The sequence below is a fragment of the Corvus moneduloides genome, chromosome 6, assembly GCF_009650955.1.
Source record: "Corvus moneduloides isolate bCorMon1 chromosome 6, bCorMon1.pri, whole genome shotgun sequence".
Taxonomy (NCBI): Eukaryota; Metazoa; Chordata; class Aves; order Passeriformes; family Corvidae; genus Corvus; species Corvus moneduloides.
The window spans coordinates 45,316,830-45,331,764 of NC_045481.1; the positions used below are offsets into that span (position 1 = coordinate 45,316,830).

A 14,935-nucleotide genomic window follows, 5' to 3' on the forward strand; every position below is an offset into this window, starting at 1 on the left:
TCCTTTAATGGCAGTGAGCTTGCATCCGAATCCAGCGATCCGAGTGCATGGTTTTATGCCAGGACATCAGCTAGCTCTCGTTTCACACATAATCTCGTGCTATGTGACAGACAGTGTCATCTGCTGAAAAGGGTTACTGCAAAATGTGTCTTGCCATCAGGGATCTTGTGTTCACTTGGAGGGAGAAAGCTGTAGTTGATAAGCTTGCTGCCTTTGCAGGAGCAAAACACATTTTGTGGTGGCTGCATGTGGGGACAGAGTCTAGAAGCTTTCTTATGTTCAGCCTGCTTAAAATCACAGTTTAAAAAAATAAGATTAAAAATAATTTTAAGCATAATGTTTTAAAAGTAGGTCAAAAGTAGTCGAAGATATTGGGTAGTTTTGTTTCTTAGGAGTACAAGTCAGGACCTTATAAAGGGGACAGTTTTTCAAAAAGGAATGCTCAGCTTTTTCTGGAAACCATGTCCTTTTAAATTGCCATCTCAGTTACACTCAGACTGTTTTTGGTCCTTTGTAAGAGGATGTGGAACCATCAGAGGAAGTTGCAGCCCTTGTGCACAATAAAAATGTTACCTAACGAGCAGGAATGTTGCAACCACCATTTTTTCCTTGCAAAATGAACTGGATATTCTCGTGGTTATTTTTTCTTCCCAAAACTCATAAGCAGAGGTCGTCCTACACATTCCCTTCTAATGAATAAGTTCTCCCTTATTTAAAAAACCTAAAGAATGTTGTAGCTTTTTAATAGTGAGAAAATTTGTCTTCTGTACATGGAGATTACTGAATGACTTTCTGCCTTCACCTTTAGTAAAGGCCCAAAAGGTTGGTGACAATACTTTCAACCCATGCTCTTGGTTGCATCATTGAGGAGGGAACTCTGATTTCTTTGAAGTGTACATGTTCAGCCCACATCCTAACTCTTTTGACACAGAAAGGTGAAAATTTAGAAATTCTTCACTATGTATAACATCAACTATTTCAGGCAGTTACTGTGACAAATAAACCTTGCTTCTCATTTCTCAAGGATTGTTTCAGACTCTTCCATGAACCACTTACCCATCAGGAAGAAAGGATACTGTTCTTCTGGTTGAATTCATGCAACGAAGCTGATGCAAAGGAGGTGGTGGGATATGTACCCTGAATGAGGGGAACTGGGGGGAGAGAAGCTGGATCATAGCTGGAAGAAATAGGGGATGAGAGCAGCAGTAATGTGAGATTGCTTCAGCTCCTTGTGGAATTGCAGCCTGGCATCTTAGGATTTCACAGCCCTGCTTTGGTTTTCACTGGCAGTCATAGAGCTTCCCTCTCCCCTCTGTGTATAGTTTCTGCTTGTTTTGTTCCTCCTGCTTACTTCTGCCAAGGCAAAATGTACATGTACGTATCAACATAGACTTTGGGATATTAGGAAAGATTAGGAAAGAGTCTGCATTCGCACACACATCCTTGCTTAATGCAGTGGTTCATCCAATTACTACAATTTTGTAAAAATAACAAAGGATTTTGAGGGCCTCTATTTGCATTGCCTAGATACTTTCAAATGAATTAATAATTCTTGTAATTAGTGTAGTCTGCTTTCAGAAAAGGGAGCTGCTTGAGCTAAAATCATGTTTCCTTTTATTGTTTTGGGTTAAAAGATAAACTGTGTGTTTTGTTGAGTTTTACTACCTAGCACCTTTTGAATTACCAGTGATGCTTAAGGTTAACACTTTCTGTCTGCTGAGGATTAGTGCAAGACTTGTGCAAATCTTAAAGCATGGACGTACTGTTTAAATGAATCTAGCTGGCATGTAGGTCTGTTGTAGGTCTGAGGAATGTAACCCTCAGCCTTGACTCTTCCAGCAATGTATAAGTTTTGGGAGACTAGAATATTTTGGGGCTACAAGGAAGACAGGTCTTTGAATACTAAATTAATTTCAATGTGATTTTACATCTAGCCACAGTGACCTGAAATATATGTTGACAAAACAGTAGTTGAAAGTCTTTCTACACCTTTTTGCTGCTGCGACATCTGGTTTATTGCATGAGAGTACACATATATTTCTGCTTATCTTTACAGCAAATTTTGGCAGGGGTAGATGATCTGCAGCAGGTGAAGGCCCTAGAGATGCGAGTAGACACCAGAGAGATCAGCTTGGGGAACTTCGGTAAGAAAACACCTTATTTTCTGCTCACCATTTTGAATTTTCCTTTATCATGTCTTGACTGGGGACTCACTAACCAGCCAGTGAAAAGTACTGTCCTTCTCAAGAGTTCTTGAAACAGGATCTCCCTGGTGTACTTCACACTCTTTGATCTCTGTCTTCTAGTGTGAGGCCCTGAATAGGACTGGAAACTCTGGCAATGGGATGAGTGACACGACTTCTGTCTAAAGCCAATTAGTTTGAACAAATTTTTCTTGTATGATATGCTAGACAAGAGCATTTACTCTTGTCTCTAGCAAAACAGGAGCCAAAGGTCAGCTCCTCTCCACTGTGAGATTTCCCTGTGACTGAAGAATTGCCAGTGGTATCAGGTGACCTGTGCTTCCAGTAGCCTATCTTTGCACCCTGTACAGCCTCACTGAGCTGTGCTGGAAAATGAGCTGGAGGCAGGTCCTGTAGATACATCATTTTGATGAGCCCCAAACAGTCCTAACACTTGTCATTCATTTTTATATCATCATCACTGCGCCAGGGAAGTGAGAAGTACCAAAGGAATTCCCTCTGTCGCAGAGTTAACACTGAGAATATAAAGCCTTCCTTTTTTTTCCAGTACTCGCAGTCATTTTCTGTCATGTGGATTCCTACCACACCCAAGTCCATCTTGTGCTACAATGAAGCTGAGTAACTACTGCAGGGTAATATTTTCTGTGCTAAAAAGGAGTCCTGTCCCCAAAACTGTGTGCTGGTGTTTTCAGTCAGGCAGTTAATTTTTCATATGCAAATTACTCTAATGTAACAGCTGATTAGCTTTAATGGGTCTTTTGATGTCTATTTGTCAGGAATGGTTGAGCAAGAACAGTGAAGGGGGCTTTTGTTTTGTATTATATAGCCCCTTTGTATTGGTTATTCTGTTTATTTCATGAGTAAGTCTCTTTCTCATAGTCACTTGATAATTTAAGGTAAATTACATCCGTTTCTTTCAGAGATCGTAATCTATTCAATCATGTTTCCTCCAGTTGATAAAGAAATCTCATTATGCCATTTCTATAATGCTCAAAAGTGGTGCTTCCATTCCTATGCCATTTTACATTAGCTGTGACAAGCTAGCAAAATGTTTCACCTTCATCACTGTCTACTTCCCTTTCCTTTCCATTACTGGAATAAATCTCTTTCTCCTCTCCATGGTTAGCCTTTTGCAACCTTTACAGAATACGAAATACAGAACACTATGTCCATGATGCAAGTAATTTCCATCTTGTTTATATCCCACTGTTCACACTGAGAGTTGGCCCTTGAGGGCCATAAAAACCAGCACCTGCAGGTCCCCAGTGCTTTTGAGAATAACAGAACATCAAGACCATTCTGAATTTTCTTCTGGGTAATTTTAAGGTGCGTTTCTGAGTTTCCTTCCTGTGAAAATCTCTTTGCAAATGTCAGCAGGTGGCTAGGGCAGAAAGTTTGCTTCAGTTTCTTCCCATTTTTTTTCAGATGGCAGATGATTTTTAGGCACATGGAGTAACGCCTAAATTTTTAGGGGTTTTGCAGAGCAGTTTGCACCTCCACTGTGAATGGTGCAAGCAAGATTGCTGTTGAAGGTGTTGGGCTCATTGCCTGCTCCCTGTTGGCTGCCTGCCCCTGGAGCTGTACTTCTGATGTGGTCTGTGGTCACAGGGGTCTGGAGAAATAGCCTGAGGAAGAGATGGGTAAGAACCAGACCAGCTGGAATGACACACGTTCCAGTGTGACAGGACATAAAGTTTTCCCCCTATTAGGGTAGTCAAGCAATAGGAGTATCCAGAGAGATTTGGAGACTTCATCCTGGTAGGTTTTCAAGTGGGTGAAGATCTGAGCACCCTGGTCTGATCTCATAGACAACCTGGCTCTGAGCAGGATGCTGGGCTTGAGACCTCTGACTGTCCCCTCCAGCCTGGACTGCTCTGTAATTTGGTGTTTCTTTCACATTTCAAAGCTGGCTAATAAGCCTTCTGTATACACATATTAAACCACATCACCTTGCTTTCACTGTATTCCTTGGTTGTGGAAGGTGGTTAAGAGCATTTTTATCATCAGCAAATTGTTTGGATGATCAGTCCACACTCAGTAAACAATATTGTTTTGACTGGTTTTATGTGTAAAGATAAAATAGGCCGTGCAAGCTCTTAAATGGCCAGGTGGAAGTGTTAAAAGCTACAAGACCGCACATAACTCTGGGTCACCTGGAACCTTACAGCACTCGAATCCCAAATTTACACCGCAGTTTCCACTTGAGAAACTTTTCAAGATTCACAGCCTGTGTTACAGACTGTAACACAAACACTCAGGGCCTAAAGATTGCTAGAGTAATTCAAAACTTGTTGCTTGATGTTTTTCTTGAGACCATTCCACTTTGGGGTGTGCTCAACTTTAAAGCACCATCCTGTTAGCCTTGCCCAGTTTGTCAGGTCTGCCTCTGCAAAATGGCATGACCTGGTGGAGCGGAAGAGTTATTTTTCTTAGGGGCAAGGTCTGGGATAAAACATAGAAAGACTGATTTTGAAATATTTTCATGTGATCAGTTTTAAAATTAAGGAAAGACTTCATGCCAGAGCTTAAATCTGAATCTTTGCAGGACTTGGGGTAATTGCTGAATTCTCTAGCTGTTTTCAGTGCACCTTGCTGGGTGACAGATGAAACACTGGCAGCTTTGCATATCTTGGAGTTGGTTTCTGTGCTCTTCAGTTGCATGTAGACCTCAGTTCATATTCAAACAGAGGGACTATTTCCTTTTCATTAGATTATCCCTTCAGTTTTGACTGCTGACAGGTATGGAATTGCATTCATGACCGGCTCATAGAAATTCCTGTTGAAAATAATGGTGGGATAGAGTAATTTAAGATACTACATAGTCCTCTTATTTCTAAGTAATTTTAATAGCTCCAAATCAAGTTACCCACAGTGCTGTTCGCTGGTCCTTATTGAATTGTTGCCTGCTGGTGGCCAGACTAAGTTGATTACATGTCTGGAGACTGCCACTTCCCTTGCACATGTTTTATCAAGGCAAAGCTCTGCCAAGGGTTCAGAAGTAGCCATGTGCTATTTCTCACACAGGGTCATCCTCTCTCTTTCCTCTTGCCCTGTTTGTTGGCATTCCTGGTGCAGAGCCAGGACACCTTTGCTGGCAGCCAGCGTGGCAGCAGCAGGTGCCTGCACAGCCAGCTTGCAGCACAGAGGCTGGAGGAGTGAGTCTGGGATGGGTGTTCCTTGCCCAGGATGGTCTTGGCTTAGCTAGTACTGACAAACTTGCTGAGCAGGGCTTGGGCAGGGTCTCCAGGAGTCACAAGTATGTATGGGGCAGCGTGCTTGTGTAAAGCCCTGCATTGACGTGTTTTCTTCAAGATCCCCATCTCAGGTAGCTGGACTGCAGCTGCCTTGGGTTTGCCTGAAAGGGCTGTGGTCTCACCTTCTGTTGTATTGCCCAGTTTCTGCACCCCAGAAATGTGCAAAAAAGTGCGTGTGTAGAAATAGCATCCAAGTGATGTATCTTACTTGATCAAACACAGTTCATGTGAACTAAACAGACTGTTTAATTTGCATGTCAGGTTGCTCCTGCTAGAAGAATACAACCTGTTTTCATGTGCCTGTTTTGTGTTGTAGGATCAACAAAGCACAATGGTTGCCTGATGCCAATGCAAGCATTTGTCAGTAATTACTTTTGTTTGTTTTTCACTAGTCCATATTCCAAAAGACACAAGAAGTCAAGCCACGATGATTTTTTGTTAACAATAGAAAAACAAAGATATATGATGCTACCTAAAGAATACTTCATAATGTAAACAGCAAGTGTTAGAAATAGAAGTGTTGTAACTTGTAGAATATAATAAAACCAGTATTTTAGCTATTTTCTCTTTACTCCTAGTCAGTTTTCTAAATGTCACCTGCTGTACCAAGGCACCTTGGACATTGCTACCCTGCTTGTGAAGTGCAGCCCTTCAGGTAGTGTTGTTGAGTGTGTGTGTATCACTTTTATTCACCTGCCTTGCAGTTTGATTTCGTTCTGCCCTTCATTTAGTTTTGTTCCACTGGTACAGTAGAATAGTTTAACACTAGTACATTGTTGGTGGTTAGTAATTTCAGAGCCATGTAACAAAACCAGCCTTTAGTGAAAGGGAATCGTAGACAGATGAGATAACACTGCTCATCATTCTGAATTCTCAGCCTTGTCCTGCAATCATCAGCATTCTTGTGGACCATTCTTGCTTTAAAAAATCGAAATTGTACAAGGAAGGCAGTTTCAGGATAAGGAATAAACTGCCTGTACTTATAAAATTAATATAGAAGTTAATATTGTTGTATTTCAGGGTATTTTTATATGTTAGTATCATGTGTCCTTGCTCTGAGGAAAGGTGTCATGAGGGTTAAAATTAAGGAATTAGAAATACATTGTTACATTGGGATAAATATGTTGTCACTTCATTTTACAATTTTATCTTCTTAATTTAATCTTCCAGCCTCTAATCTATTTATAAGGATTTGGGACTCTAAAAACCATCAAAATCAATGGAACAATGAATTCTTATCACCAAAGAACGATTTCATATCGATATGAAACTGAAAGGAGGGAAGAACCTGCAGACTTGCAGAAATACATTGCAGAATATTGCTGGCAGAATTTTGCACCACCACGCATTGTATATTTCTATTTCAAGCTAGTAAGCCACACGTTAAAGTGTAACACTTCAGAAGTTCGCAGGGATAGATTGTGCCAAAATGCAAACAAAAATCTGAGATGGAGATCAAGTTACTGTAATGAAATAACCAGATGTGAAAATTGTGTCTTCAGCCTGTCACTCGGCCTCTTTGGATCGTTTAATAGTTGCTTCTTTCCTGAACCATCCCTAAATGCATTCAGTGGAAAGCTTTTCCTTGGGCAAGTCTCTCCATTTCTCTTGACTCTTCATTCAGATCTGCTGCTTAACACTAGTCCTTAAAACTCCTTTGCTCTGTAAAGCTTTGCAACAGCCTTTGTGTGGTAACCCTTTTACCTCTCTGACTGAATCAGAGGCAAGGCTATTGCCTACTTTTGAACTGAGACTGGAGAGGCTACTGCATCCTCTCATTTTTTCCTTTAATACTTCAGGGGATGTCATTTAATCACTGTGTCCTTGTCAGAAACAGGATAGAAATTTTTCAGAGTGTAGATTTATTTTTTTCGGGGGGGGGGGGGGGGGGGGTGGAATTTCTTAGGGCATGATTTATATCTGAGGAAGTCTTTCTCAGTAGGTACTATGACTGCTGTGAGTAATTAACAGAAATCCTAGTATTTCCTCTGCCAGGACTCCAAATTATTTGGTTGCCATATATACGTATAAATGTATAAAACTTGTTTGACATGAGAAAGCGTACCCTGCAGGATAAGGATTGTGTGTTCTAATCGGTGCTCCAATTTTTATGGATTGTGGAAAATGATTAAAAAACAAGGCTAAAAGAATTGTACAGTGTGTTTTGAATTTTTTGTATTTTCAAAAGTGCTTTGCAAAGACGTGAACTGAAATACTTGCAGTACAACATGAGGATCAATATGTGCACTATAGTTGCTCCAAAACAACGAGATGCAGATAATGCTTCTATTAAAACATGATGTATTAAAATGTTTTTGCCACAAATGCTCTTGTTCTATTTGGGGAATGAACAACATGACCTCCCTTGTTTGCTTTTGAGATCCCACTCCCCTTTCTTTTTTTTATCCTTCGCAAAGCACTGGAATGGTATCCTTCTGGACATTGGTAAGTCACCCTTGCCAGACAGTGATTACTCAGAGAACTCATAAAAATATTTGCTGAGAACACATTTTAGTGTTTCAGCTATGATCCAGTTTGTCTAAAATTGGTATTACTTCTACATGGTTGCATGTTATACTGGAGGATGCTCAGCAGCCTTGAATAAACTCTGCTGGTGGGAATGGGTAAACATTTGCTACTGTCTGTAAGAAATGGTTTCTGAGACTTGAGCTTATGTCTAAATTATTCTGTAGCTCGGAGGGATTTGGTGTATGATTTTGGTTCAGAGATACCTTTAGAGTGAACAAAAAAGGCAAATGTCTCTCAGAGATAGGAAAAAAACCCCATTAATTAAAGTAATAACAACAGAATACTGAGGGTTTTATAGGTATGAAACTTGTACAGTTCAATGGTAAACAATTGATCATATCCAGAAAATGAAAAGGAGAAAGCAATGCTTTGCAAAATGTAGCATTTGGGGGACCTGTGAACTATAAAAGATGATGTTATGATGTGGAACATTATGTGTTTGTTGTTTGACTCAAAGTTACAGTTTGAAGAAGTGTTACTTGGCTGTGTATGAAGTTAGTCCATCGCTACTTGCCATTAAATAGGTCATGGAATGCTACACTCTGAAGTATCCCTTAGCTCTGCAGAGTATCACTCAGTTAATAGTCAGTCAGGATGGGGAATCAGACCAAAGAAAACAGACACCCATCAAGCCAGTTTCTTTTGTTGTCTGTCTGGAAAGGTGCCATATCAGAATTTCCAGAGAGGGGTTCAAAAATTGTAATTGGGTAGTCATGCAGACAATACGTATGTGTTTCAAAAATGCAAAGGATTAAATATTTTTTGAGTGAAATAATCTCATTGATTTTCTTAGAAGAAGTCCAGCACAGGCCTGGCAGAAACAGCTAAGAAATGCATGTAAAATTAGATGCTTCAACTTATAATTGTCATAAGTTTCCTTTACTCTAAACCCAGGTCTGCAAAGTGATCCTTTTTTCTGTTCCCACAGGTGTGCATCTGCCTAACCTGAGAGAACTGAAGTTAAACAATAGCTTGCTTGTGTCTGTGAGGTAAGAAATGAATGATTCTATGAAATAAATATAAAGAATAACAGCCCTCAATTTTATTGAAGTGATAAAATCTTCATTTGTGCTGCTTTCATTCCTTCCATTTCTCCATGCTATGATAATGGATTAGGTCATGAATGTATGCTTCACTACCACATAAGTTTAAGGACAGGACCTGATGTGGAATAAATCAGTGTAGCTGCAATAGTGCCAATGAATTAGCCTTAGTTTGCCACCAGGGAAGTTCCTGCTGTGCTGAAGTCCGTGGAAATTTGTTGCACATTTGAAAGGAGCTAAAAATTCCCCTCTTATCTATGTCTAGGTGCTTGGATTTCAGCGTGTTTCAGCCTTTGGGCTTTTACTGTGCACAGTAGCCTGTTCCATACAGGTCAGACCAGTTCCTCAGCTGATGAAAATCGCTTTGGCTTTATTGAAGTCAATGGAATCAGGCTTATGAGAGCTGCCCTGAAGCCTGCATGTCCCTGGCTTGCTGGGCTGCATGAAAACATCATGTTTCCTCCCAGACAGCTGGGGGGTTGGTTGGTTGGAAAGGTGAAGTGAAAACCATGACAATGAAGAGGCAGAGCTGTCTTCTCTCTCCTGTGCTGGTATCTTAATTACCCTTGCTAATTAATGCAAAGTGGAAAAATACAGTTCATATCAGAAAAGGGCTATGTAAAAGGCCCAGACTGCTCTCTGGCTTTGTATGGCTATCTGCTAAACTCATGGGGGAAAAAGTAGTGGGTTTGCCAATTCTTGTTGAAGAGAACACGTTCCCTCATAAGAAATGGCAATAAATTCTTCCTGGTCTCTCTAAAATAGCTAACGAACTTCAGTTGCTACGCTTTGATCTCATTTTCCCTTGTTCTGGTGATGAGATGAAGTATCTGCAGTCTAAATTTTGTTTTTCTCACCTTCTGATCTGTAACATGTAAACTTGGTGATTCTACATTGCTGCAATTATTTCAATAGCAACCAGCCGTTGTCATAAGCATGAAATTGCTCCATTATTGCAATGGAGGAGTAAGTAAGTGGGTGAAAAACTTCTAAATTTTGACAATATTAAGAGATATTTTGTTATAATAAAAAGAAAGAAAAAGTGGTTTTTAGTTTGATCAAAAATCCATATTCTCTTAAAATGTGTCAACAGAAAACATTTTGATCAGTTCTGTTGGTATTGAATATATGAATGCAGTTCAGGAAGATGGAGCTGCTTGACTCATGGTTTTAGCAGGATTTTGTACCTCTGTATTCTGAGACTGTAATTTCTGTAATGAAAAGTTCTGGCAAACCATTTTCTTTGACCTGACACCCTTGTGGTCCTTGATGCAGGGAATACTTGGTCTCAAGTTTTGATTTGATCTACTCTAATGTAAATATGTTTGGGTTTGGATATCAAGTCCAATATTGTGATGATTCCCAGGCACTCCAGCCCCAGGAGAAGCTACCTGCTCCTCCTTCTGTGTGCTAGTTAAATGCACTTGTCAGGGAATAGGTAAGGGAAGAAGAAGGTTTTGTTAGCTCTCCCAGACATGAACTCAGTCTGCATAGTTGCAGCAGTAGCTTTCTTTTATTAATTTCCATCTTTGACAACCTGTCATTGAGAAACACAGATCATTTAAGGGCACATCCCATGCAAGCACAGCCTTGTACTTGAACTTTATTTTTGGATGTCTGCATCATGTCAATTTAATGCCCATTAGAGCAGCATTGCTGCCACAGCAGTAGTGATGCCTGCTATACCTAATGTAACATAGCTGCTGCATTCTAGAGGCTGCTGCCATTTAATCCAAAATTTAGAATCTCAGTTCTGAATTAATCCTGTTGATATTTGAATTCTGTCCAAAAAAGTGATTATTTTGTTTTATTCAACCAAACCCTTGCAAATGAGTCTTTCGAGGATGACAGAAAAAAATGTTCTTCCTCCTTACTGAAAGTAATTCCCACAGATTTTGTCAGCCATAAGGTCAGAATCGTTGTAGTTGTAATTCGAAAATGGGCAGCAGATAATGGGAAACATCTTGTAGGGACCAACTGGAAGATTGGTTTGTTTAGAGAAAAGAAGGTAAGGACAGAAAAGCAGAAAAAAGACAGAGGGTGTTTTGTGTATACTTGGGATGCTAAAAGCAGGCATTCTTTTTATGTGATAAAAACATATTCTGGTGAATCATTATGAAGAAAAGGCTGTCAGTGTGTGTGCATGAGTGGGTAATAAGATGGGAAACTTTGCATTGTCACTTTATTTTTTTTTCATTTTGTCTTGCAGAGTAGGATTACCTAATTATTTTAGGATGAAATGGAATTAAAACTGTTGTTCTATTTTTTTTTTTCATTTTAAAAAAGGAAAAAAATTTACTTGGAATTTTAAAAATGGGAGAAGAATTTACTTGGTAGTAAACAGGACATAGGGAGATGTCAAAATGAAGATTTATGATCCTGACTTCAGTTACTGATTTTTTTGGGGAATTTGTTCCTGTCAACCTCACATAGGAACTTAAATTGTGAGGATGCTGAGGTGTTCATTGCCATGCACTGTTCAATGGAAATTGAAGGAGTCATGTTCTGGCAGTGAGGAATCAAGGTGTTCTTATAGTACAGTTTTCTATGGGAGAGCAAGGCTTGCTAGGTCAGTGAGTTTGGATATTGGCTTCTCCTGGTAGCTCCTGAAGAAGCTGTGATTCCTTTGATGGGGAATGTGGTTGAGCTACTTTAGCTGTAAATTCTCCAATCCTCCTAAAGCTTGCATTCCTTTGAATACTTGAAACTTTGAAAGGATATCATTATCAACTATTTAATTCAATCCAAAAGGAAAATATATCCAAGTTTATTTGCAGATAATCAGTCTTGGCGGTTGAAAGGGAATTTCTTTTTTGGCTGTTTCTGGGTTTTGGTTTTCTACTGGCCCTTTGCTAAAGGGAACAGCTCTGGAAAATCCAGTGTACTCTGTGAGAAGAAAATAGTACATATTGTTGTTAATTTTCTAAATCACTATAATTTTATTATGTCCGTGTTTGATGACCTTCACCCCTTTGCTAGCAACTGAGAAATTCTAGATTTATGAACTGATAATTGAGGATGAAAAGTCAAGCCTGTTCCATAGAGTGCCTGTTAAAATCTGCCTTTTTTTTTTTTTTTTTATGACCACGGTCTTCATTTTTGTAACGTTCCCAGTAAAAGAACTATATTTCAAGGCCCATGAATTACTACTTCTGCTTTGGCATGTAGCCTATGTATTTTTTTTTTATCAGACTGCCTTTATGCTCAGTCCAGGGATGAAGGAAAAGATCTGTTTAAAAATGTTTAGAGAGATATCTTTACAAAAGGGCTTTTAAATCAGATAGAGGAATCTTGGGACCTGGTTCCCATAAGTTCCAGCAGAAGCTGTTTGAGCAGCTGAAGTTCATTTCCTCCCATTCAGCACTACACACTGTAGCCAGCAGAAGACTGATCACTCTCAGGGCTTCTCAACCAACTGTTTCTAACAGAGAGGGGCTGTCATGTTTTAAGTGAGATGAAATGCAGAGACTATGAAGTGTGAGGACAGAAGTGAGTATGGAGGATATAGGGAAAGGAAAATAGATTTTCTTTATCCAGATAGAGTTAACATTTCATTGCTGCAGTTCTCTTAAATGGTCTTGCACTCTTGCAGAAGCATCCCCCAGAGCAAAAGGGAAGTAATCCTGGTCTGTTTCAGTCAGTAAAATCATGAGGAGGTTCAAATGAGTAAGGTGCAGAGTACATTCAAGATCAACAATTCTTATGCTTTTATGATCCTTAGGTTTTTGTTTTGTTTTTTTAACACCAGCTCCTGGAGACAAGACTAGCAACACAGGAATCTGTATTCACATTTTGCAATGTTTTGAGCCCTCTTGGCTGTGAAAAAAACCCCTGTAAATATGAGCCAAGTGATTTGAGTAAGGATTTTGCTGATCATTTTATGACTTTAAGAAACCAGAGCCAAACTAATTCTTTCTTTATTGAGGATAAGGGCTCTAAAGTAATGTTTAAAAGTTTTTTTGAGACATGAATCAGGATCTTTAGGTATTTTAACTTAGCAATATAACTCCTTGGTACTTATCCAACAAAGAGTTTAAGGAAATATAATATCTTTAAAGCCACAAGAAGTTTGCCTTCAGTGGCATTGCTCACGAGCTGAAAATTAAACATTGGTCCAATTGCTTTGCTGGATCTGGATCAAGTAACACCATCTTGTATAAGACTGAGCTGTGACACTGATCACCCCAAAATTTGATGCGCTGCTGATGATGTGTCTAGGCACCAACTATTTGCTGGATAGTTTTCCCTCAAACAGGAGGAACATGGGGGCAACATTCTCCTAAATTTGCTTTTTGTCCTTGTCGTTTTTACTTATTCCTTTCCTCTTTTTTTTTCCTCTCCAGTTTTTTTCCTCCCTTTTCTTCTGTCATTTCTAATCTTTTGCAATTACTGGATTACTATGCTTGATGCATAGTAACGTGTACATAGGTACATAGATATCACATGTAAAAGCAACAGGTCTTGTTTTTTTGAAGTCTATCTCAAGAACATGTTCTTTGAGGACTTTGAGTGCTTTCCAGGAGCTCAGAAAGCATTTAAATTGAATCTTGATCTCTGTATTAATGATCTCTGTATCCATGTTAGTGCCTGCTGATCCCTGGGAGTATTACAAACCTGGGCAAAATTGCTGTGACCTCAAGTTTTATTTAGCATTGATGGTTTTAAGGATATTCATATTATTGATAAAAAGTAATGGTTTTGGGAGAGAAATACAGCTGCTTTTAGTTGAGTGGATTATTTTCAGAAAAGCACAATCAGCCTGTCTGCCTTAGGCCCTGGGGAAATCTGATTGCTTTGACCACTTATCTGTCCTGGGTAGACCTCTGGTTTAATTTCACCAGGTCAGGTACCTAAAGTAGAAAGCATGTCTTTGTGACTTTAGATATCAGGGAATCTGACAGGCTGATTCCACAGCAGGGGAGGCTGAGCTTTTTCTGTACAAATGCACAGGTGGAGCTCAGGCTTAATTCTGCAGCAAGCACAGAGGACACCAAAAACAAGTTTGTGGCCTTTCAGTGTCTTTCCATGGTTCTTACCATCAGCACCCCATTTTCTGAAGCTTTCCCTAGCTGAAACTCCCCTGCCTTCTATTTCAGGCTGTCAGGTACAGGGTGTACCTGTAAGGAAGGGGAAGATGAGGCAGGGCCTGCCCTTGCAGCTCCTGGTTTGAGTCTCTTGGTCATGACAGGGTTGGTGGGGAGAGTGCAGTGTATCTGTCTGCTCACAGAGCAGAGAGGATCTGCTCTCATTGTCATCTGAGCAGTTCCATGGCAGCAGGTTTCTTCCCCCAGGTGCACCACTATCATGTTCCTATTTTGTGACTGCCATACAGTACAGGGCATGAAAACCATCAGAGGATCATCACAGACCACAGCAACACATTATGCATCATGAACATGGCTAGTGAAATAGCAAAGTAAATAAGTTACAGGTAACGTGTGCAGGAAGTCTGCCAGTAAACTCCTGCAAGGTAGGAAAAGCCCATTTAATAACTGTGCCCTTTCTCTCCCTACAATCTGAATAGACACTCCACTTTGAGTATATTTGGTAAAAAGTGGCCTTTTTCTTTCAGGATGTTTTCTCATGCCTTGCACCTATCCAACTGAAACAGGTCTTCAAAAAGAATACAACTCAGTTCCTGGGTTAGCTGTTGTTTCTACAGCATCCTGGGTTAGCTGTATAAATATGCTGTATTTCCCATCTCAGTTGTTTATTTTATATATTACTCCTGGGCAGACACAGTCTTTTAAATGAGTTGTGTGTAAGGCTTGGCCTAATGGTATCATGATCTTGCTTACATGCTCTGGATAGATATGATAAAGATGTTGGTAATAAGTAGCCGATTTCTGCCAGCAAATAAGTACTTTCGTGCCTGGCTATTAGGCAGTTTGCAGCTGTCAATGTC

General features: G+C 39.8%; 1 protein-coding gene across 2 annotated transcripts in view; it reads left to right on the top strand.

Annotated features, from left to right (window-relative positions):
• Positions 1-14,935, top strand: part of LRRC56 (leucine rich repeat containing 56) — a 78,567-nt gene that overhangs the window by 35,533 nt on the left and 28,099 nt on the right. For both annotated transcript variants that reach the window (XM_032111609.1, XM_032111608.1), the window contains 2 exons: positions 2,057-2,144; positions 8,916-8,976. In XM_032111609.1, coding sequence (XP_031967500.1) covers positions 2,057-2,144; positions 8,916-8,976 — 149 coding nt within the window. The remainder of the gene's footprint in view (positions 1-2,056; positions 2,145-8,915; positions 8,977-14,935) is intronic.